The 25,500-nt window shown below is 43.7% G+C and overlaps 1 protein-coding gene across 1 annotated transcript in view; it reads right to left on the bottom strand.

Annotated features, from left to right (window-relative positions):
- The window catches only part of LOC131285312 (uncharacterized), a 137,733-nt gene extending 113,350 nt beyond the window's left edge, over positions 1-24,383 (bottom strand). Inside the window, exon 1 of the mRNA XM_058314167.1 lies at positions 24,342-24,383. Within this exon, the coding sequence (XP_058170150.1) occupies positions 24,342-24,366 (25 nt within the window). The 5' untranslated portion in view covers positions 24,367-24,383. The remainder of the gene's footprint in view (positions 1-24,341) is intronic.
- Between the last annotated feature and the right edge of the window lie 1,117 nt (positions 24,384-25,500).

Genomic DNA, 25,500 nt, shown 5'->3' with positions numbered 1-25,500 from the left:
TTGTGTAAAACATTTGCGAAACTTCGATCGTGCATTGCCAATTACCGCTCATTAGCTTGCATCGGTTGCGGACAGCTATCCATCACCGTCGCCATCATCGCGTAAGTGTACAATAACTACTAGTTGCTGTAAGTGTGTTTTCAGTTTTGGTTTTTTTCTTTCTCCTCCCAGAGGTTTCCAGTGAATACACTCCAATGCTGTACCCGTAGCCCTGCGCTGGCAGAGACTATGTGCATAGGAGTGCAATGTTGCAGCACACGGTTCTGCCTCGAGGGAACACATGCCTTTTCAATTAAATACCACGCTCGACGTAAAGTGCACCTTTGGTGGATGAAAACCCGTGCCGGTTGGTGAATGGCTAAGTAAAGGGAGGTAAAAGAGACGTGTGGAAACCCTGGGCTGGGATGCAGAGGAGTTAATCAACGTAATTGAGAATAGTTTTCCACTTGAAAAATCATATTGCTCTAACTCACGCAAGCAAGTGCACTGGATCGATGAACTAAGAATGAGAGCTATTCTAATATCCATCTGAAATGAATATGAAATATTGTATCGAGGATATGTTGTCTAAATAAAGTGAGCTATAAAAGTGATTGTAGAACTCTTGTAATGAATATGCTGGAATTTATATATATTAGGAGTAGAAATGAAAACCCATCTGAACTTTGAGAAAACATCCAACTAATTAATAGCCTCAGTCATTAACGGTAGCAGCTGTGCGTGCGTGTCTCAAGTTTTTGCTCCACCATATTGGAATTAGAATTGGAACACCCACGATATCGCACGAAAAAGTGAACGATAAAACTCATCAGTATCGGATTCCAGGGCTCAAAAAAAGCAAATCTCCTACCGAACCATAAAACACACGTTTATGTACGTTCGCCCATTCGGCTCCAATCGATCGAATGTGTTCGTTCGATCGGTCGACATTGTATTTCCGTTGTTCAAGAACGATCCACCCGGAATGTGCCCGGAGTGTAACTATGCAAACTTTTCCCATTTACACAGCCGAGCAACAATAGTTAAAAGCACATAAAAACCGTGTTGTTGTCTTCGGACGGTGGGCGTCGGGCAAAGATTAGAACCGGGGGAAAACTGACGAGCAAGAAAACCCACTAAAGTGTGCGACATAAAACATACATCGATAAGCCGGCGAGAACGTGAGGGCGGAAAAGACGGAGGACTCAAGACACAACAACTCCTGGGCCACAAAAACACGTTCGTTCGGTAGCGCTATTGCTTCCGGCTGTCTCCGGCATCGTTCTGGTCCGATCAGAGCCACTGTTTGTGCATGTGCTGGTCCCGGGTCGTGACGTCCTTCCGCCAGTCCCGGGTTCGTGTAGTTGCATGTGTAACGAGATACTTATTTTTATTACACTATCGAGCTCGAGCATCTCCTTATCGGGGTGAAGCGGTTTTATTATTTTAGGATCCGACGCGCAAGCGACAGAGGCCGAAGGGTGTACGTAATCCGGTGTAAGTGTTACCATTTGAGTTTCGATGTGTGTGTGTCTGTGAGCCTTTATCCTGTTGCCGGCGGTACGAAATCTCAGTCCTTTACACACCAACGATGAACCATGAGCACAGGATGAGGCAAAGCGCAGATGAGACGCGCATCAGCACCAGGAAGGAGCTGAAACTGTTTAGTAACAAGATGCTTACGCCATTGGAAAAGCCAATAACCAAAGGGCATCGGCAATACACCTCTTCCTTGCTCCCGCGGCATGCCGATCGATCGGAAGGATATCGAATGACAAGGAGCTAAAGGAAAATAAATGAGATAATAATACCTTCCCTGGACGGGATAAACATACCGGGACCTAGAGAGCAGAAGACCCGGTTGTTTGAGCCAAGCTTGTTTGGATAGGAGCGGTACAACGTGCCGTTGTTGAGGACTATTTCCCACCAAGCGGTGTTTCGCCTGGCACCCGTCCCGTTGGGTAAACTTGGTTGCATCCTTTTGATCCTGCCATCGTTGTGTTTTACATTTTCGACAATCGAAAATCGAGTTTTCCACCCTGGGAAAACCCCCTCTAACGTCGTCTGCAACCACACACACACCTTAGGGATCGCATCGAACATCAAATACTTGACACCCACTGTAAGGCTAACGGGTAAGTGGCGCAAGCAAGGAAGAAAAACTGAACAAGATAAAAAAAAAAACATGGACAGAACAAAAACCATTAGCTAACTGATTCTGGCATCGATCCAAAACTTCAACGATAACCCCCTTAGAATTTGGGCTCGGTTGCATCTAATGCATTGGTGGTAGAACACGCCAACCGAACGCATTCAGTCGGAAAATTTGTTTTTCCCACCCACACGTGCAGACACACACACACACACACACACACGGGGCAGTGTGCCAAAAACGGTGCATGTTGCCAACGTGTTGCTGGCTGCAAGGGCTTTTCAAAAAGGGGTGCAATTAGAAACCAAAACATAAATGAAACTTAATACGTTGATAGTTTTGTTTACGTTTCGAGTGAAGGTTAGCGTGATCGGTACGAAAACCGAAGGAGGAGTTGAAAAATGGGAAGGAAGAGAAGGGACACTAATTGCATAATAATTATTTTGAACTTGAACAAACACAGCTGTAAGCTTGAGGAGGAGTTTTCGAGTGTTTGAAGTCCTGAGGTAATAGATATGGAAAGGATAGAATTACGCGAAGGTAGGAAAACTTAAATGAGCGGTTTAAGCGTTTTCAAATAAACACTTAAATTGCCAGAATTGCTTTAAGCTATCGTAAAACGTTTTCACGTGACTACATTCCGTTTGTTAAATACATTCGTCGTAAACATTGACTAGTTTCGGTATAATCTACAGCTCATGAAAGATCCATAAACAAGCGCACCATCAAAATAGGTTTACATGTCATGCGGCATTCCGGGAACTATAAAACTCCAATTAAACGTGCGTTTCAAAGTTTCAAACTAATGAAAATAACAATATCATTCGGGAAAAACGGCACACATCCATCTCAGTCCGACCCGCCCGGCAACTAGACAAGTATAGGTTAATGGAACAGAAACAATTTCACTCCATTTCCGGCCAAAAAGCTCCCCAGGCACACCGCATTTTCCGCAAATGACTCCCGGTGTACTAAAACTGATTTTTATTAGATCCCCCCGCCATCCATCCCCGTGTTGAAAGTCGGACCCCGAGGTAATGCGCTCCATCGTCGTCTTGCCGGCAGAACCTTCTGGCACCTCCGAACAGAACCTCCCGTTGGCGGACGCCAGGAACATATGTTTCCACTTTAGCTCCAACGAGCGGACTCCGGAGTCCGGGAAATGCGAAGCGAAAGTTTTGTTTTCGCAACAAACAGGGATAAATGTTTTAATTACCGCCGTAAACAAACTCCGACTCGCTCTCGCTCACGCGTCCTTATTTAGTTCATTCCATCTGGTGGAAACGTTACACTCCCATGTCTATGGCGGCTCCGAGCATGCGAGCAATGTGTTTTTATTTTCCCTCCCTTCTCGATTTTCATCCGAGTGATGCTTGGCGTTGTTTTATTGTTCGCCGAAGCATAAACGCACCGTTCGCGGGCATACGATGCAGTCGGGAAGTGATGTTGCCGATGCACCGGCCAAGCTCGGAGGTTTGCGCCTCGCCGAATGCGATAATGAATGAAGCTGATTGTTATGTGATGTGAGTTTTATATTTCGTTACTTGAGCAGCTCGCTGCAGTGAGCATTAGCGGCGAAGCGTGATGGTTGGGATGCCCGGGAAATATCATCATCGTTCGCTCGAAGGCATGTATTTACTGTTTGGAGTTTTATAGGATACGATGGCGGTATAAATCAAACGAATGATAAGCATTACGGCAAATTTGTACCGCATCGGAAACGTTTAAAGAAAAGTGCGGTACTCGATCACGCATTATGACTTTTAGGGTTTCAACTGATTAGTAGCTATTAACACATTCGCTGCCAACCACCCTGATAGTGGCTGACTTATATATTATTACCTTAATAAAGTGGTGCCCATGGCGCAGCGGTAGCGCGAGGAAACACCACACCACAGGTGTGGGATCGAATCTCGAGTCTGGCACCCTCCGGTATTACGAACGGCTGACCACCGATCTATAATATACCGTCTTTCAGTCACACAAACTCTCTTCGGGGAGAGGCCTTGTCCCACTAGGGGATGTCGTGCCACATAAAAAAAAAAAATTAATAAAGTGGTAGGCTACTGTAAATGTACAAATTTATCCTTAAGAAAGTATGGTCTATTTGTTGTTTGTTTAAAAACAAGTCTCAGAATTTGTTTTACATCCTAATTTCATCAAAACTGATTGTTCTAAAAAATGTTTCTAAAAAACGCTTGGCAGTCAACGTGTCAATTACCTCTTAGCACGTTGACTACCAAGCGTTTTTAGCACACTTGTTTTTAGTACAATATAATTTTTAATGTAATTTGATTATAATATTTTTGAAATCAACGATTTTTGAAGGCTAAGCAAAAACTTAGCTTCTCACTGGCTGCCATGGCACCCAAAAGTGGGCAGAAATTTGTTTTAAAAACTTGATGACTCATAAATAAATGCAAATACAACATAAAAACAATAGTAATATTTAAAACAAGTTCTTTGGGAATCTGAGTCTTTCCTTGGCCTTCGAAAACCGGCGGTTTAACAAATGTTACAAACAAATTTTATTAAAAAATATTTTACTATAAAATTGTGCTAAAAACGCTTGACAGTCAACGTGTTAAAAATCATATTCAACTAATAAACGGAAGTACTTCACATGTGTCCACGTGTAGCACAATTTTTCAATTGTAACGAACTTATCGCTCTTAATTAAACGGGATTGAACCTTCAATTAATAATCGATGTAACCATTTTCATCACTCCGATGGTTACTAAAAACCGCACTAAAGCGAATGATGGAAATGTAAATAATAAATTGAACACTTTTCATCATTTAATTAACACCTGCTCCGGGAGCTCCACGAATCATCACGTCCGTCATAGGGAGGAATGTTTTCCACCAGTAATTAATTGTAAGTGAGCAGCGCAATACTCCCAAGCTCGACCCGATGCGTTAGTAAGTGAAGTAATTCGGTCGGTTTGTTGACGCACGCTGCAAACAGACCCGGCACCTGGTAATGACAAACATAACCTCTGGCGCCGGCTAAAGGTGAAAGCATCCGAGCACGTGTCGGGGCAATGGTAAAATAAGAAAGCATAGCCGGTGCTTGTTATTTTTCGATAAAAAGCAGAGAGAAAGAGCCGGAGCCTCGGTTGGTTGTGGTGGAAAAATATTTGATTAAGGGAATTGCCCCCCGGGATGCACTTAAGGGCATCCAATCTCGGTGTTGTTGATGAAGCCAGTGATTGCAGCGAAGTGTGCGGGCAGCGGATCAAGCGAGCGGTTGACGAAGCAGATGGTTTCAATTTCAGTAAAAATTCATTAATCATATAATTTGTCAAATGGAGTTTTAAAATCATGAAATATTGTAAATGATTTTAGTTAAAAACTTTCACAATTTTCCATAATGAATTTTATCATTTTATTTATACTACTGAATGTAATTAGTAAGCAAAACGAAAGATTATATGTAAAAGAATATACCTGACCTCGATTGTGAACCGCATTTAACGACAATCTTCTGCTGGCAAAACGTGCCCCCTTCCGAGTTCGCATAAAGTGGCAAACATAATTCATCCCTTTGCGGTCGCATGTGCAGATGCAGTTTCACTCGTACGCGCAAAAGTAGGAGATGCCAAAGAATGGAAACAAAATGCGAACGCAATGAAATCTGCATCCCACATGGTTGTGCGAAGTTGATCTCCAATTTCTTCGCTTCCCACAGCAGCGCGGGAAAAAAACGATCCTCTTCACGTTCAGTCTTTAAGCAGATCGGCAAACAAACCGTGTGTTGTTGCCTTGTTCCATGCCTTTGACCATGACCGTTCTTTACCGCACGGTCTAGCGTTCGGACCTGCTATGGGAAGGCGGATATTGGGAGGAAAAGTGCCATGATGAACCATTCCCGCAGTTTGTTGAATGGTTTCCTGTGAAAGGTACACATGCAAACCCGTTACCATAAAGGGTGGGTTTTATCCTTCTGTTTGCACAGCGATGTGTTGCAGTGCGGTTACATACTGATCGGTTGGCAACGTTCATCCCGTTTTTATTCAGTGGAAACCATCTTCAAAGCATCATTTGTGCGTTAATGATTCCGAGATTAATGAGAATTATTAGCCACAGACCACAGAGAGTAGCGATAAAGCGTATCATTCCTATGGAGGATTAAAAACTCTTTGTTGTGTAAAGTGCAATAAACTAATAAAACCGCTACAGAACCACATGAATGCAAGTGTATATTGATGATTGAATAGTAACAAATCCTTTATCATTTATAAAGAAGGAAAAATACTATACTTTTTAGTATGTGCCATTGCATGTAGATTTTAAAGTGTACATCAATACTGAGTAAAATATATATAATTTTGATCAAAATCAACCTTACTTTACCTTTTAACACGTTGACTGCCATGGCTATCATTTTTTATAGCCAGCTGTCATTATTTTTAAAAAGTTTTTGCCCCAGAACTAAATGAAAATGCAATTTAAAAATTATAAAAATATTTAATATTAATTCTTTGGGAAGCTAAGTTTTTGCTTAGCCGCCAAAAACCGTAAGTGTAATAAATGTTATAAACTCATTTTATCAAAAAAGATTGTACTAAAAAAGTGCGCTAAAAACGCTTGGCAGTCAACGTGTTAAATTTACTTTAAGTACAACTGCACAACTGCTAAGCAGTAGCTTATGAACATTCGGCATAGATTTGCCATTGATGCCGTCCTGTTTATGGTCAGTAAATTTTGTTTACGTTATTAATGAACCGAGCGACCGGAGTCTCACGAACGCTTCGTCGACTGACCGTGACCACCGAAGACACAGCTGGCAAACGTTCTCAGCGATGGCCGATGAAACTGAAACCCTTATGCAAATATGAGTTTCTGCTGCTTAGCGACCACAGGAGACCGCTTGTTGTTTTAAAGCGAGGGCCTGAGGGCCATGTCGGAGACAAAACTTTCTCTAATTAAGACAGACATGGACGACCGGTCGAGAATATTTGCTTACCAAATAGTGGTACAAGAGCAGAGAGTAGAGTGGCTTCAAGTTGACATACCTGAAACGAGAGTAGAGAAGGGATATGGTTAAAAGAGTTGTTAAGGTTTATAAAGATTAAAACGTTTAGCAAAATGAAAACGATGTAAAAAATACAAGAAAATTCAAAGGCGTGATTAATGTATACGATTTAACTAAACTTCTTGGTGTTCATAAACAAAGTGTCGGATTAGGTACAGGATCAGAAAACTATCTCAAAGCTGGCACATAAGTGAGTACACCCGGCGAGAACATAATCACAAACAATCGGTTGACTCTGACGCAAAGCTTCTTACAACTTGTTCGTTCCCTGACCCATCTTGAGCTGCTCTATCAAGCACAAACGGAGGAGTTGGACGTGAAGTTTTCGCTAATTGACAGGCACCGGTTTGGCAGCGAGAACCGGAGAAAAAACTACTCAAGACAAGTCAAAGAACAAATCGAAAAGAAAAGCTCCTTCAAGGACGCTTATGTGTTTTCCTCTCTGCGCCAGTTGGTGTTGGAGTTGGGAAGATGAACCAAAAACATATCGTCCTTTGGTTGTACGTAAGTTACGCAACAAAAAGGAAGGGAAAAGAAATCACAGACGGAAGCTTACTTTCGCTTTTCTCCTCGAGTGATTCCTTATCCGTCGGATTAAAGACATTTTTAGTACAGCATTACGTCGTACCCTCCAGTCCGATTACGTTCTGCTCACCTCTATGACCCTCATTTGTCAAGTGGATGACGTATCGGGGTCCTCATCCTCAACACCACCCACGAACGATGATGTACTGATACGGACCGTGGCTGTCCTTTGAGTGAGCCGAGGTTTGAGCTCGCTCGCATCGGTGCACTAATCGTCACTTTTAATCAATCGTGATTGACAGACAAAGGCTCAGATTTTTCGGCCTCATCTGCCATGGAGGAGGCATGGAGGAGGAGGAGGCGTAGGGTCTTCAAGGATGATTCGGTTTTACCGACAGGTTCGATTGATAGAAATCTAACCATCGCCGTCGGAGTCGATTGTCCTCGGTCCTGTTGGTGGGCAACCGAATCAAATCCGATTGTTGGTCATCAAAAACATATAAATCATTGGGATTTTTCCTTTCGAGCGTTTTCCGGCTGTTCTGTGAGCTGCCTTCAATGGGAAAGTAAAGCTTGATGTGGATTATTGCTCGTCCTTTTCTCCCGTGCGCGCCTTTTCCACTCCATTAGGTGCTTCCCATCAAAGCACCAATCGTAGCAAAACGATCGAATTAAGCCCACGGCGGGAGATGTACCTTACATAGCGTTACTGCCGCACTGAGCGCACTTCTGGAACACTTTATTGGACAATGAAACGACGTTCTAACCAAGTTGGGAAGAATTTAGCATCGTTTCTTGTAACGGAAGCAATGAAATAACATGAAGGATAAAGTGGATTTAATTCTACTAAATTTACCAAACAATCCGGGTATCATACAAGACACATAAGAAAATAACAAACATGCTACCACATTATGCAAAAGAAAGCACAAATTAAAGAAAAAGGTATTTTCTACCAAATTGAACCTTTTTTTCTTTTCTTTCCTATCAATTGACTAAAGTGAGGATGATACCTACAAGGCTTTATTGATTTCAAGATGTTCAAAGATCTCTTAGCCGTTAGACGTTTTTTCCTAATTTTCCTTCTCTCACTTTCTTTTTCACTTTTTATTGAAAAAAATTCTTCGGAACTAAAAGAAAACAATTGTCACCAAACGAAGCGAAACTTAACGCCCCACCATGTGCCATCGGACATAGAAATCGAACCCACTTGTCCACCTCTGTCATCCCAGTGAGTTTTTTTTCTCGCGACGCTAAAGTTTTTCCCCGCACAGTTTTCACGCCACCTCCGAAAGAAACAACAACGCAGCGTACAAAAAAAATGTCACCTCTAAGGTTCGCTGTGGTTGGGCGGAAATTTGCCGGAACGAATTTTCGGGACGATGGACGGCACCCAATGGAAAACTTCCCCATTTTCCCAGCCATCGATCCTTATTGATAAATGAATTGAAACGATTGTTAATTAATTTCCCCCGCTAAACTTTGTTCCACCGAACAGCGCGCGCTCGAGAGGCAGAAGCACCGGCGGGAAAGCGGGAAAAGTTTTCCCTTTTTTTCGTCACAGGCACTGATATTTTGCATTTATGGAAGGAGAGTGTTGCTTTTTCATCAGTGTGCCACCATTTATTCGACGTTTGTCTCACTGCAGGAATATGGAACCATTTGTTAGGGCGATAATTTTCCACCCTCAATTGTGTGCTTTAAATCGAACGGAAAACTTCCTCGTCCATGTTTCGCGCGTTAAATTACATTCATTTTTCATTTAGTTATTTATTTTTTGGCAACAATTTCCCCGCGAACCAACCCACACCCGAAGACAAAAGATAATTATCAACATCAAAAGAACGGACGAGCGGTTCGGGCCAAAAACGCGAACCTCAGGCACTCGAATGCGCCGAGGTTCAAACAAAACAATCGACCCAGAACAATCAACGTCCGCACGCACGGTGTGCGTTCGTTTTTTTCCGGGTGGGCAACATAATTTTGGCACCGGGTTTTCCCCGGTTTGATGCCGGTTGATTTAAATTGCGCCCGACGAAATGGTTCAAAAAACATCAACACGAGGATGGTTTTGGGGGTAGGTTTTTATTCCGCGCTTTGGTTTTGGTGAAAATTTGACCAACGAAAAAGCGAAATTTGCAAACATTAAAATTGTTCGGGAGCGAAAATGAAGCATTCAATCAAGGGCGAGCCACACGTGTCAAGAGGCAGTCATGCGAGCTCGGGTCGTTGTAGGGGAGAAAAAAAGGTACTCGACAGTTGTTGTCAGCAGCTGTTGATGTTCCGTTGAAAAAGAAAGCCCTCGCACTGAGCACAAGATGTCTGAGCAAAGGCAGACACTTTCGGATCCAAATTTAAACACGCAGGTCTTGAACATAATTCGCTCAAAAACCAAAAACCTTCCCAGAAAATCATCAAACGACGTGCATGGCAGAAGCTGTGAACGTCCAACAGAAAGTCTCTTTGCAACCCCGGCTCGACACACCTGACCTGGACAGATGGCGAACCATAGGCACCCGCTGCGAGACTCATCCAGACGCCGAGCTGTAAGAGAAGGTGGTTTATGCTGTACACCTTGTACACTCGGCTCGTTTGTTACATAATTTATACACCCTCATTGCATTGCGCACTTCAAACACGAGCCACCACGGGCGGTTCATTGCAGCAGGCAGCGGTAAATAAACGCGTGGGCAGTTCCGAACTTGCTGCTCGGGAAAAGTGGCCGAAGACGAGCGGAGCGAACATGGAAAAGCCGACTCCCCCCGGGGAGAAAAGCTGCTGCGGTTGGAAATGGTTGAACAAATCGGGTGCTGGATGTTTACTTTTGGTCGTGGGCCTTGGGCTTTCGAGCTGAACAACAGCTGCAGAGCGGTTACAAGTTTGCCTTAAAAACGAGCTCTATTTGAGGGAAACGTGTGAGGAAAATTCTTAAAATAGATTCGTTTCAAAATAAAAATGTTTATGCTTCATTTAAAAATGGTAAAGATCAATTTATCACACTCGAATGAAGCCCGTTGTCCGAAACACAATTAGCGTGTTCTTCGGTTTCGATAACAAATAGCTCAAATTTCGAAAGTATTAATTAAAACCCGGGATGGTGGAAAAATCTGCAGCCCACCGAAAAACCCACCGCTTAATTATCTTTCTCCGCCCCGGGTGGAGAAAAACTCTTGCCATCCATTTTTAAGTCGCCGGAGCCAATGCACCGGGCATAACCCACGGAATGAAGGGGATCTTCGCTGGAGATCGGAGTGATTAATAGTTTTGGCATCCCCCAGAATCCCCCCTCCTTCCCCTCCACGCTTCTGACCGTTCGTCGCAGACAACAGTTCCATGTTGGCGGTATTTTATGCTTAACTCAAAATAAAAGGATACAAGTTTCCGGCTGCCGCCACCGGAAACACAACCACTTTACCGAATACGCCAAGCGAAAAAACCAAAACACACACACACACAAACAATTTTGGCAAAAGGTGCGTCCCCTCCGGGCCCCAATCGTGTTGGAAATGATAAGGAAGGGGGGGAAAACCTGTGCCACAGTGTGTCGGTTGTGTCGGGACTTAACCCAATCGCCCCGGCGGGACTTAACAGGCGGTCGGGTTGGCTCGGGGCGGCCACGGGTTTTGCGGAGTGCCATTTTTCAAAATGCAAACCGGCCCCTTCTCCCCCCATTTTCCGATAAACGAAAGGGAAGTGTTTCGAGTTTTGGAATCATTAATCTGAAAATTTTCACCACCCTTTACCCGATCCATCCTGGGAATGGTTAAGGATCGAAAGGTTCCGGGCGTTGGGGGTACTCCATAAGGCACGCCACCAGGACGCGTTGGTACGCATCAAAACCGGGGAGGTTATGGAGACAGCAGCATTTTATGGCGCAATGAAGTACCACGCCGGAAGACAATGCTGGTGAACTCGGACTGGAAGCCATGAACCCAACCCTCCGGGCGGTTACGGTACATTGCCGCAAAATCTCCACGCAAAGTCCGCCGCGATAAATTTAAAGTTTTCCTTGCGGCAATGTAAGCGACAAGGGTCCGTGACTTTACCTGCCACAATTTGGGATCGTGAAGTTCCGTAAGGAATCGTATTTGAAAGCTGATCCTCAAAATAAAATGATGTGTTTGAATATTTATTTGTCTAAATATGAATAGATCAAATGAACTCGCTTCCCGTACCACTTCATTGGGATTTACTAATGGAATCAGATTTAAAAAAGAAAGATCAGAATTTCAAAATTGGAATAAGAAATAGGAAAATCAGAACGGAAATATGAAAACTGATTTAATTCTCCACCTTGCAAAAAATCTATTTACTAAGTATTTTGTAAACCAAAGTAATATATTTTTGAGAAACCATTAATTTGATAAAATATATAACATCTTTCCATGCAATGTTTCAAATTGAAGTTTTGGCCAATAGTAAAATATAGTAAGCACAACGAAATAAAAAAGAAGTTAGCAGAACGAAACGAAACGGAAAGAAACCTTAAAAATCTAGTTCACAAAATCTTAAACAGGTGAAGCCTTATTTATTGCCAACCTGTTCGTAATTTCATATTTTAAATATCATGTTTCTACTAATATAAAATTCTACTATTTATATTTTAAAAATTAACACAGCAACAGCAGCTCATTCGTCTATGGAGCCTTAAAACTAAATAGCAAGCAATATTGCTGGTCATAGATAAGAACTAAATCAGAGGCGCTCGCTCTAAATTGATTTTCAATCCATTTCCAACCGTCAGACTGAATCGTTTCACATGCAATCGCTCTAGAAACGATCGTAAAACACTTTTCCAATGCGACCAGTGGAAAACCGAAAACGCTTTTCCGAAAAGGAGTGAGAGCGGTTGGTTTACTAATTTCCCAAATATCTCGGTTTCGCTATTTGCAGTCACCCATTATTGCGATAAATTGGTCTAATAGCTCAACCGAGCTGAATAAAAGCTTAATAAAAGCCAGTTTGGAACATATGCACAAAACTCCCAAAATCGAACGGTACAAAAATCCCCGTTTTCCCTGAGCCTCGAGTGTTTGTACGCGTAGGATCAAGCGTGCCGGATCAATGGGTCGGGGATTTTAAGGCAAAACCAATTCCTATTGCCCGCGTTTTTCCAGCTGGATAGTTCCGGACAAGCCGACGGGGTTCGGGATTGATTCAAAATTGCGTGGGCCGCTTAGGAAAACTAATGAACACCCACAAAAGTTAAACACAAAAGTGACAGACTCTTGGGTTTGGAGGAAAGGATGTCGATGGCGTGGAAGGATTCGGTCGGAAAATTCGGCTTGACGCTCGAACTCGTTAGAGGCTCTAATAATTTCGTTAAATATCACAAATATCCCGAGGCGTGGCGGTTCCGCCCCCACCCCCAGGAGTGGTCGGTTTTGTCCGGAATCCTTCCCGGAGTCGGGTTGGAAATTGAAATTCTTCAACCGTGCAGTATTTGTCGATATTTGACATGTAAATAGTCCGGTCCGGGCGCAACCGGGTGTGTGCACAATCGGAACACCATTCGAAGGCTTCCCCACGTGAGAGCGAGCGAGTCCTTGTTGATGGTGAAGGCCTTTCAGATGTAGGGGGCCCCTATATGCTTGCTGCTCGGGTTGTGTGAAAATATAATTAATTGTTTGTTAATTTCAGTCGAGCGTTGCGTGCACGGATAGTTTGCTTAGGTTAGGTTGCTCCTGAAGTAAGAACCAACGCACACACCCATACGCTCGAGAGCCCACTGGAAAAGCCCCCGGAGCGGACCGTACCGTAGGACCTATGTTTCCGAGCAGTTGGTTGGCGAAGCTCACGCATACACAACCGCAACACGCAGCGGAGGGCGTAAAACTACCGGAAAAACAAACTTCAAATTGCGGGCTCACGTGGCCACACGTCAGCCTGGCGGTGGTGGCGGTCCAGAACGGGACGAATCCGTCGTGGTCAAATGTTTCCGGGGCAAACGCGAACCGACGCCACCCCCGGGGGCCGTCACAGTGCGGTTCTGGGGTTTTTGGGGCCGCTGGTGAGTTTAGATAGTGACGTGTGCGGCCGATTCCGGTGCGTAGGTTGCGGTGGTTTTAGGCCACACACTGGGGTTCGTAAGTGGAGTTGGCGTGATTTTGCGTCAACATCCGACGCATCCAACGCAGAGCGGTTCCTTTTTTCCGGTTTTGAGGGGCTTATTTCACACGAGTCAAGTTATGCAAAACCAAAATCAATATTTATTATACACGTTTGGGAACGTTTTAATGTCGGAAATCATAGATTCTTGGCGAATAAATTATCTCTTCAAATATTGAATAACCGACCAAACTGTTCGAGGGTAAGTAATACTCTTCAGTGCGAGAATGAAAAACCGTGTCAAGAAACTCCACAAACCCTCATTAACACCAGCGATGATACCGTAAGTACTCGCCGGCCAGATGTTGCCTTTCGCGGCTCAATAACCAACTGGCATGAACCGGTTGCGAGGTGCCGGAGCAAAGTTCAACAATCGTTTGATGTATGCAGGCCTGGGCGTTCTTATAAAATAAAGCCATAAAGCACTCAAAACGTGAAGCCACGATGCTTGCGCGCGGGCGAGCAATCCATAGGCAGCATAGAAGAAGAAACCGAATTTCCTTCGGGCTCCGAAGAGTTCGTGTTCAATAAAACTAACAATTTTATTACCCATCGTTAAACCCGTTATCAAACAGTGCGCGCGGTCTCGAAAAACCCGCTCACTAACGCGATGATCCAACCCCCCCGGTTTAGAAATTAAACTAATTGCTGCCCCCGGGGGATGGCTATCTGAAGATGGATAGTGGGGCATAGAAAAACAAACAACCTCTCTATCCCCACTTCGACGAGACTTCTCTTCTCAACAGCTTCAATTTTCCTTGGGAGGCGCGTGAATCGAATGCGACACCCTTCTGGATGAAGGCATTCGGTTCCTGTTTGTAACCGATGGCACCGGTAAGACACATAATCCCTCGTGCGCGATGTTTTGTCTGGCGGGAAAGTGAAACTCTTGTTGGTACGCGGACGAATTTATGACACGAGTTCACTCCTTGCAGCATCCCAGCATAATCCCATCCCCAGCGTGTGTAATCGACCGTCCTCTGCAAGGGACTTCGAAATCCATCTATAAAACACACCTGTCAGAAGACGGGAAGCCGAGATACTCTTTGCTTCCTACTTTGAAGCAGGGTTTAACGGGGGAAGATTTAGCATCGGAAGGATGTTTCGTAATTAACTTTTCTTTTTGCCTCAGACGTGTTTGAGAAACTTTTTTGTTACACTAACGAACAGGCATGTTAATCGGGTAGAAAAGAAAATCAAATGCAATCTTAAAACATGCGAACATTTTAAACTTAATTGAAACATTATTTAGAAACAGACAGTAAGAATAATAAAATGACTAGTTTTTTTAAGGCCAGGTACCTGACTCGTCAGACATCCCGGCTCCCGGATTTGCTCCGGATTCTCTCAGGATTCTCACCAGATTCGCTCCAGATTCTCTCCGGATTCGCTCCCATATTTGCTCCAAATTCGCTCCGGATTCTCCTCGGATTCGCTACGGATTCTCTCCGGATTTGCTCCGGATTCTTTCCGGATTCGCTCCGAATTAGCTTCGGATTCATGGAAAGAGATTATTTAGTATTTTTTCCAGGCCCGTGTAGTGCTTTCGGTCAGAAACTTGCGTCGTGCACGTTTCGTCCAAAGAGCGTTTTCAAAGCGTATGCCTATATGTATGCGTGTTGGTTTAGAAGGCTGTCAGCCAAGTCAAAAAAAACGCTATGACCAAAACACGCGTCAAGCAGGATAAAAAACGCTTAAATTAAATAAAGTATTAGGATGAAATTCGATCAAATAAATAAGCTATATTTTACACGCTTAACGAAGCAAAGGTGATACTTCTTCCACCAAAAAACACCAAACAAAGCGGCACAAAACCACCGTTTCTTATTCCAAATCAATTCACACAAATAGAGCCGACCGATTGCGGGCTGGGAATAAAACCCGGTCACAAATAAAACGTATCAGATGTCATATATATTTTCCCTCACGCATCGATGCCTTTTCTTTCGTACCGGTAGCTTTCTTCCACTTCGTCAGCGAACAAGCAAAAACAAGTTAGCGATCATTTGAGAACCGGCTGCTTGCTGAAAATATCAATCCTTGGTAAATGTTTAACCAGCCGTGAGAGGGCGCGACAAACGTGGTTGAAATCGGGAGGTGAAATCGAGAGCCGCAGCCAACAAATATGCCATCCGTAAAGTTGTTATGAGGCAAGATATCTTAGAACGCTCGTTGTGTCAAAAAAATGTGACGAAACGGTCACAGAATCGATGAAAAACATGTTTGCACACACTCGAGTTACAAATCACGTTATTCGGTTTCGGTGTACTACCTTCATCTCGCTAAGGGAAAATGCGATTTTCTTTGAAATATTTTGCGCAAATTATGCCAAAAATAGGCTCGGATAAAATTTCCTCAGAAAGGTGAAAAGCGTAAGAATATCTTGTTCTGACTAAAAATATACAAATTGGGATGGTAGACTTTTTCTAAAATACACGCGCACAGCAACAGTCTTTTTAATAATTCCTTTGAGGCCAATTGATCAAGGCTGTTACTTTATTAATGCCACTTTTCAGTCACACTTCGATCGTAACGAGTTTCCTCGTTTTGTTTTGCCCTTTCCAGCGAAAATTCAATCAATTACAATCGAAACACGGTACGAAAGCGGCAGGACAAAGCACATCAAAGGCCGGCCAAAAGTTTTCCATTTGTTGCGTGGGCCGTGGCTTTCGTTGGGCTCGCGATCCGTTTTCCGGCGCGAGCTTCAAAGCCAACTTCGTCCTTCGAAGCCACCGTTCCTCCCTCCCACATCAAGCTAGCAATTAAATCATTTCAAAACTCAACTCAAGTTGGTCGCGGACCCTGTTGCTTGCCCCGCCACCCAACGCGGGGAAATCCATCAACAGCTGAAGACGGTTGAGTTAGCCGGAACGCGAAATGGTTTTCCACGAAAAAGCTCGCAACCAGGCGGCGGGTTGCAAGGTCCAAGCAGAAGGTTGGGGGGGAATGATGATAAGGAAAATTCAAATTTATCCCAAAAATTCGACTCCGATCCGTTCCAGCCGCGGGGCAAGATAAGATAACTCGCACGAACAACAAAGCAACATTCCGGGTTGAGTTTCCGCTGCGGCCCGCTCCGGGGCATTCCGGGGAAAAACCCGCCCTGCGACTCCGACGGATGAATATTTCAGCGCAAATTCCATAATCATAATCATAATTATTCGCGAAAACTTCAAACATACAAATCAAATTAAAAAGCAGTGAAGCGCGAACCGGCGACGTCGTTGCGGATTCGTTTGTTTTATTCCTTTCATTCAGATAATCATCATCATCATCGTCGTCGTCAGCGGCTTTGCCGACGAAGTCCAAGTCATTGTTGGAGTTTTGTTTTTCACGACCGTTGAAAGGTTCGACCAATTTTCTTTGTTCTTAAAATGTCCACCCGGGGAAAAGCCACGTCCGGCGGCGCTTCAAAAGAGCCAAGCCTGAACAACATATCTTAACTTGAATCTGTTGCCGGTCCAAAATAGCCGTTCGTTAGTACTCGGAGAAACCGGAACCAGCACACGAACTGTCAGCAAAATCTTTCAAAGCCATTCCGAACGATTTTGCAAAAAGCATCCAACGTCAAAATTCGTCTATGAGGCACAATTCTATCAAAGATAGTGAGAGGGAAAGGGGGAAGTTGGCTGGGGGTTAGAGAGCAAGCGAGTCCTCGAAGGCTGCAACTTTCCTTCCGAACGAGTTTTCCTCGATATCATCTCCGCAAATCGCTGGCTTCGACGCGATAAAATCAAAAACGAAAAGCGGAAGTGAGCTGTGAAAATGAGCCACATCGCATCGTACGCGTTCGTAACTTCGACGCCATCAGCATCACCACCACCACCACCATCATCATCATCATCATCGTCCGGCTACGGAAATATGGATTCCGAATGCGTCCTGGATCGAGTTTTCCGAATACATCAGTCGCGGCAACAAAACAGGAAGTTCGTTCGCGCGCGCGTCCTCGAGTGGGAAGTGAGGGAAAAACCCCCGGGAAAACGAACTCATCCATCGGGACACGGTCGTTCGGGATGGTTGCCTTTTGCTGAAAATTTCCCCCGGTTCAAAAGGTACCCGAAAGTAGGAAAATGGTACGCTGACAGTATCCACGCGAGGGTTTTCCCCGGGGTTTTCGGGAAAGTGGCCCGGGAAAAACGGGTGCCCCACGGTTTTGTGAATGAGCAATCAGGCGGAAGCGAAAAACGGTGAAAATGTTTCCAATACTCCGTTCATTCGTGGAAAACAGTGCTTTCTTTCTTTCGTTCAAACCCCTCCCCTCTCCCTCCACCTCGCTCGGAACTCAACGTTCGGTGACGACGCCGGGCATGGACAATTTGTGTTCAAATTGAATGTTGTGGTTTTTGCAAGGGACTCCCGACCGGTTGGTTGAAAGCGTTCCGGTGGCCTTCCAGGAAATGTTTTCAAATTTTTGGCGGTCCTTGGTCGAAAGGATACCAGAGAAGGGTGGAGAGGAAAAAAAAATTAAAAAACACCACATTTTGCCTCCCGGCATTGAGTCCATTTCGCACTGTGAAGCCAAGCGTAGGCCTCTCTAACAACATTCTAACGATCCGTTTTTCGTTCCACTCGATGAGCGTCGGTCCAATAGACGACGAGCGCTCGTTTCGGACGAGATCAAAGTCGAATATCTGCGGCACTCGGTGGGAAATAACAAGTTATTGTTTCAGATAATTTAACAAGAAGCGTAATTCCTGCAGTATTTGCAATCGGCAACGTTTTGACTTTTGGAATTGTAAGTATTTTTGTTCATTTTTTAGTAGTTAAACAAGATTTGGTTGAAAGAGTAGAAAAGAAAAGAAAGTAGAATGGACAATTTATTTAGGACTTGGTTGTAAGAGTAGATAAGAAAATAAAGTAGAACGGACAATTTACTTTCTTCAAATGAAATGTTGAACTAACTTTTTAGTTACTGCTGCATCGTTGAATAAGGACTCTTTTATTTATTTACTTTTCAGATTGTGAATCTAACATTTGAGCTTTAGAGTAAAACGAAACAATGCAAAAGTAAAGAGCAAACCCGTTTCCCTTCCACGAAATAACCGAACATGAGTTCATGATGTATCATTATTTTGAATACAATATTGTAAAAACATGAAATTTGTTTTCTTCACTTATTTTTTTTTCTTTTGGCTCTTTTACTTTACATATCGTTAGGTTACATCGCAATTTTTCCGGACCTTTGGTCAATTTCACATCTTTTTCCCAACCGGCAGCTGCAAGTTCGTTTCGGTATGAACTGTGAATGTTGTTTTTGAACTGTTGTTCTATTCATTTGTTTTTTCTTCATTTCACCATTCCCTCACACGCTCGAACGCGATAAATTGCATTTTAATTTAAATTAAATCGAAACCGGCACACATGATAATCGGCTGCATCGTTTCCGTGGGACCGAGCAGCAAATGAAAACATTCCATAAACGGTGATGCAGTTATGCTTTCAGTTTGCTGCTCCAGTATGCAACGTTGGTTTGAGTCATTCCGATCTGATATTTCCTGCCAGTTTTTCTTTTGTTTTATTTGGTTCGGTTATCCCGTATTTTCCACTGATTTCAGATCGAGAATGTTGAATGTGCAGCCGGGTGCGCGCACTTCCGGGAGGGAGTCGGTGAAAAACATCAAACGTTGGCACTCCGACGGTTGTTTGACACGATCCATGCGTTTTACGTACAGTTATAAACGAAAATTTGCTTCAAATTGTGCTGTATATTTTCGTGCGAATAGTGAAAACACAAATAAAAAAAGTAAACTGTGTTGTAAAATTAAATGCGTTCGTAAGATGTTGTCCAAAATTTATAATTTGCATCAAAAACTGTTTATACATTTTACTTATGAAGCTTTTCATACTAGAAAACATTGTTTGACACGTACTGTAAAAGATAAACGGCACACAAAATAAACAAAAAACCACCCGTACACAACATTGATACCGAACATCGCCAATCGATCTTCCCCTGCCATCCCCGCCAAACCCCACCCACACACGGAAAAGGGGTTAAAAATGGTGTGGCACTGAATGTTGCCAATTTATGCAATTATTTGTATAATTTGTTAATTATGCAATCCACCCGACACCGCCATGTTTACGGATCCGGATTGTCGGCATGCAGATGGTCGTTGGTTGTGGAGTGGAGAGGAGGCGTCGATGTACAAAAGTCCCACAGTTGAGCATCGACAAGCTTTTATCTCACGCTAATTCTCAACCCCTCGGCAGGGGGTTGCGTCCGCCACATGGCGGTTGAATGCTAAATTAATCGATTCGCGGAAAAATGAAGCCATCGAACGAGAGATGCGATTTGCGTGTCCGATTTCCGCGACGCCGTAGTGGATTTCACGGCGCCAGGAGTGTGTAATGGGAAAACATAATCCATTTAATGACATTATTCTGCTAATCTACACAGCTAACGTAATGTGTATGCACCGCCCTCAAAGGGTAAAAGGGGTTTTAGTAAAACATTTATTATGAAACATATTCTCAAAGAAGGCTTTAAAATGTGTCCTGCTTTCATGATTTAATTTTATTACCTATATTCAAATGTTCCAAAACAACGTTAAATACACTCCAACCCTCAAAATCCCTGTTTGAGTTAAATTTGAAAATAACTAGCAGACAATCGGAGGAAAAAACCACCGTGGAGTGCAAGCACGAGAAATGAGCAAATAATCAAATGCCATTTATTGCGCCCCGACGGCGACATAACGACGTTCGTTTTAATGGAAAATAAATAAATCAACGAATCATTTGCCCATTACAGCGCGAGCCCGAGTTTAGGAGTGGATCATTAAGCATTGTGCGTGTGTGGGTGTGGATGGGGAAAGGATGTATGTTCAACGAAGGGGCGAAAAAAGGAACTCCTCGCTCGCACCAGCACTAACTCACAGGCCGGGGACGTTAACCCGTATTACACCTCAGCTGAGTCCTCCGGTTTGCGGAAGGATATATGGAAATGAGTTTACATGATGATTTGCGAACGAGCCTCTGCCCCGGGTCAGAAGAAGCGGGGCACATGTGGTACCCCGAGTAGCACAACCATTCGTCAAGGGCAACCATAACATCCATTATCGGAACCGGGGGTGAAGCAACAAGAACGGCCCGGGGGATGGACAAATATGGGACCTAAAGGAGGTGGATGAAAAATCGACCATCGAACCCCGAACAATGGCTTTTTTCTTTGTTTGGTGCTCGGGGGGAGCCGGAACACTGCCGACTTCCGCCGATGGAAAAAGGTCGTTTGAAAGCGTTTCTTCTAACTTGACACCATTTTTCACTCGAGCCAAGAAGAATATTTTTTTGTCGTGCCTCCTTCCGGTAAAGATTACGCGCTTCAGTTCCTTAGTAGAGAACCATGGGACCCACCACTCAGGATGTATTTTGCCAAAAAATTCCAACGAAACACACCTTCGAACTGAGGACTCCAGGAAATACACTCCTCAGAAGAGAGGGGAAACTCCGGGGGAAAATGAAATAGAACCCTTTCGTAAATCCGTGAAGTGATCTTGGGTTGACCTAGCGTCGTGTTTACGCGCCTTAGTCCCCTCAAATCCAGGGCAGCTGGTGTGCGTGGGTTTGCGACGAAAGAACCCGCACTTGAGATACGGGGAACCTGGCGTACAAACCATTTGTCAACCGGTTCTAGGCGACCTAAAGGGATCGACTCGCTTTTTTTTAAGACGCTACACCTGGGGTCCTCAGAATCGAAAACGGTAGAGACGCGATTAAAAATAGCTCTCTTCTGCTCGGGAAGTCGTGGAGGAGAAAACAAAAACAACGCATATTAACCATTCAACCCGGAACGCGAAACCCGCTTGCCGGGGCTGGAGAAGCTCGCCGGCATTTACAGAAGAAATCCATTTGGCTAAACCCGGAGCATAGGGAGAACAACCCGACCATCGGCGGATGTCATCGGAAGACAGAAAAAAGGCTTGCCGTCCGGAAGAAAACCCTCCAAAAAAGTGGATCGCTATCCCGCGGATGTCGCCCGTTAACGATGATCATCTTTCCCGGGCGTCGTAGGCGTCATCGGTTGGCAGCAACTTCAACTTCACCGTAAGGAAATGGACCGTTCCAAGTAAAGAACCGAAAGGAAGAGAGCGATCCATAAACCATACAATCTCGGGGCGGAATCGAAAGACGACAAATTTGATTTCATCAAAACTGAGCTCGTTCGTGTGTTACGTTGCCCGTTTGGAACTCGGGATGACATAAGATGGGTTAAGTTTTATTGTCTTCTTTTCTAAGGTTTCTGATTCTTCATGGTTGTGACTGATTTAGACTAGGGTAGTGTCATTCCCCTTCCTTTTCACCGGAGTGACAAAGTTTTTATTGAAAGTTTTCAGGTTCTTCTGAACAACATACGTCATAGAGTATTTTTAGATTTTTTCTAAAAGCAAGCAAGAAATGCAAATGGAAACGAAAACAAGTAAAATTGGAAGGAAGTTTAATTTAAAATTAAACTCATTCCAATAATACCAATTTTTTTAATGAAAAACATAATCCAAGGTGAAACCTTGAAGAACAACCAAGTATTCAATATTCAAATATCAATATTTGGAGAGAAAGTACTAAAAATACAAATGAATTAATCAAATTAAAATTTCCGTTAATTCCTCATCTCCCAATCTATATAGCGGTATCCGTCCAAGCCTAGGCTTCTTAAGATAAGATAGCGTCGATTAATGGCTATTTCCCACCGTTTGACCTCCATTCACCTATCGGTTTCGTTTTGATGCGTTTGAATTCCCCGAGAAGGTTTTCTTTTTCCCGCCCGTGGTATGGCACCGTTTTTTTTGTTATCAAACATTTCGAAAATGGGATGAAATATTGTTCGCCGGTGTTTCGATGTTCGATCGCCTGGAGTCTGCCCGGTCTAACGGGAATATCCGGGCGTGTCGCTTTTTCGGTCGCTACGTCGCTTTTGATAACAAGAGGCGCAACATATCATCATAAATCACTGCCTTCAATGATGGTGCGCTGTCTTTTCCTTTTTTTTTTTCTTGTCGATGTGATCTTTCCCTCCTTTTCTCTTATCCAACTTTTTGTGTGTGTTTTGGTTGGGCGTGAACCACGAAGACGTCGTTTGTGGTTACGACATCGGTCTGCACAGCATCGCCTCGTGCGGCATCATTTGCGCTCAATGTGCGGATGGTTGACGGATGCGAGCTAACGAATCCGCGGCTGATGAGGATGTTTCCGTTCCTCAAACCATCCTCTACACACACACATACACAAAATGGGAAGTCAAGACGATGAACTTTTATGGGAGAAGTTGCCAGAAAGTTAGAATTGAATCCATGATATCCTCAATTTGGAATTAATTTCCCCAAAGCAGCAACGTCGCGAGGAATCGCTGTTGGAAAACCGATGCTGATGATGCTGATGATGATGACGATGGGCATGATTGGTTTCGATGCTCCTTTAATGCACTGAAGTTCCGGGTCGGTCGCGTACCCCATCGGATCGATCTCGGGATGGAAAACATGTACACTTTTCCAGGCAGGCCACCGATTTTGGAAAGAAAGAAACAAGTTTTCCCTCCAAAAGGACGGACGAGAGGCACAATATCAACATTCTCCAGGGACCTGAATTCATAAAAAAAACCAAAAGAATAGCAACTCCTAGAAGCATTTTCCCGGGGATTACCATTAGGGCTTTTAAATGGACTGGGTTTGTTGCATTGTCGCTCAATATTGGTTGGCAAAGTTTTCGGATGTCCTCCCTCCCTCGCTCGATGCAGAGGTGAAACGTTAATTGCAAATTCATATTCACTGTCATCTATTGGAGTTGTTTCGAAGCCAGCATAGAAAGCATTTTAATGACTTCCCAGGGGACTTTATGTCATCTTTGAATAAGGACACCCTAGTGAGGTTTTTGAAAATTGTAGTGGTTGTGTGTTTGAGTTCTCTTCTTGTTGAAACTATTCTTGTATTGATTTTATTTGCTTCTTTAACTAGCATATTATTTACCCTTTTTTCAGTTATTCTTATACGTCGAATTTGTTTTTCATTGTTTTTTTTTGTGTTTAATAGAAGATGCATTTCAGATAAACCCGAATTATCTACTTAAATAGTTAAAAGTATTAGAGTTGTCTAATTCCGATTCAGTTTCATGAATCTGGATGATTCTTTGCTACATTTTCTTAGATTCATGAATCTTTTAACGATAGATTCATGAATCCCAAAGAAAAATAAATGTTCAAAGAAAAGACAAGTTAAGAAAAAATGCAAAACATGGTAAGAGAGATCCCCACTTTTATTTGTTGTGTATTTCACATGATCTACGACAATGAAGAATCACGTTTTAAGATTCTAATATCAAAAGATTCAATCTGAAAGAAAGAACAAAGAATCAATTTGAATGAATCTCAGATGAAAGATTCATATGAAATAACTCACGTAAAGATTCATTTAAAAAACATTAAAAAACATCCTTATTTGAAAAGAAATGATTCTTAAATCCTTAAACTCTGCACTGACTATAGGCAAAAGTCCTGCTTATATTTTTAATGCTGCAAACGTCCCACATGAATAAACACTTACCTGCAACTGGTGATAGTTTCCGCATGACACACCATCGTGATTTCCACTGAAATAGCATAAGAAGGGAGGAGGGGAAAACATGCAAAATAAATTCATTAAATCCGTGCGCCACGCGTTGGATGAGCCGCTCGGAACGGGGAAGTAAAACACTGGCAGTTAAACACCATAACCGACAACAATCCGACGCTCTTCGGGTTGACACCCGCTCTGCGGACAATAGTAATAACAACTGAATCCAGCTCCGGAGCCGGCGAGATGCTGATGACACGGTGCTACTACGGGTCGGTACTGGAATGCGGACATAAGCCAGTCCAACCGGTTCCGATGAGCATAATCCCTGCGGCGTCCGCGCCTCTTTTGAGCGGAAAAGCCGAGAAAAAAATATAAAATAACATCCTAAAATCACATCAAATCCTTGTTTTGAGCCCCGCACGGGTCCACCAACTTTAGGCCACCGTACCCCAATGGACAAAATCTCCACGGACTTGCGCCGGCTTTACGAACACTTCATATACACGTAGTAGAGCAATCTATTTACCCCCTTGTTCCTAGTAGAGACCGCGACTGCTGGAGGAATGCGACGGAACCAGACGACCAACATATTTTTAAGCAAACAAGCTCCTGTTTTGGGCGAAAAGCCGCCGGAAACCAGTTGGGCGAATAAAAACTCTCTTTAAACGGATTTCTAGCCCCGCATCCCCAACTCCAATTCCTTTTCCTAGGCGCTTTCCCGCTTTCGGTAACACTCTCCGACCCCAGACCGAAACTGCGCTTGCCATAATGTGAGTTGTTGCCAGCCAGAGGAAGGTCGACAAAAAATCTCAGGAAACAACAACATGAAATGCAATAAAAATTTCAAATTTATTAGCACTGCGCCGCCTTTGCCTCCCTTCGGGCCCCGTGCGAAACCATAATGTCAACACGTGCCCCCATTCCCGGGGCGTCCCTCAACCGCTCCACCCCTTCCGGAAGAGGGGAAGTTGTAAATGATCCCTCTCTTACTCCCTTTTGCAGGGAGGACACCCCCCAACGGAAAACTTTCGACCAATTTCTAGCCTTACCTTGGCCGCGAGGCCCTAAAGCCGGTAGCCGGAAAGAGGAAATTTGCAGTGTTCCGTCTGGTTTGGTTTGGTTGCAACCGGAGCTATGTTTACGCCAC

This window comes from Anopheles ziemanni, chromosome 3, assembly GCF_943734765.1.
Source record: "Anopheles ziemanni chromosome 3, idAnoZiCoDA_A2_x.2, whole genome shotgun sequence".
Lineage (NCBI taxonomy): Eukaryota > Metazoa > Arthropoda > Insecta > Diptera > Culicidae > Anopheles > Anopheles ziemanni.
The sequence above is the reverse complement of the archived record's forward strand: the minus strand, read 5'-3'. Positions and strand labels throughout refer to the sequence as shown.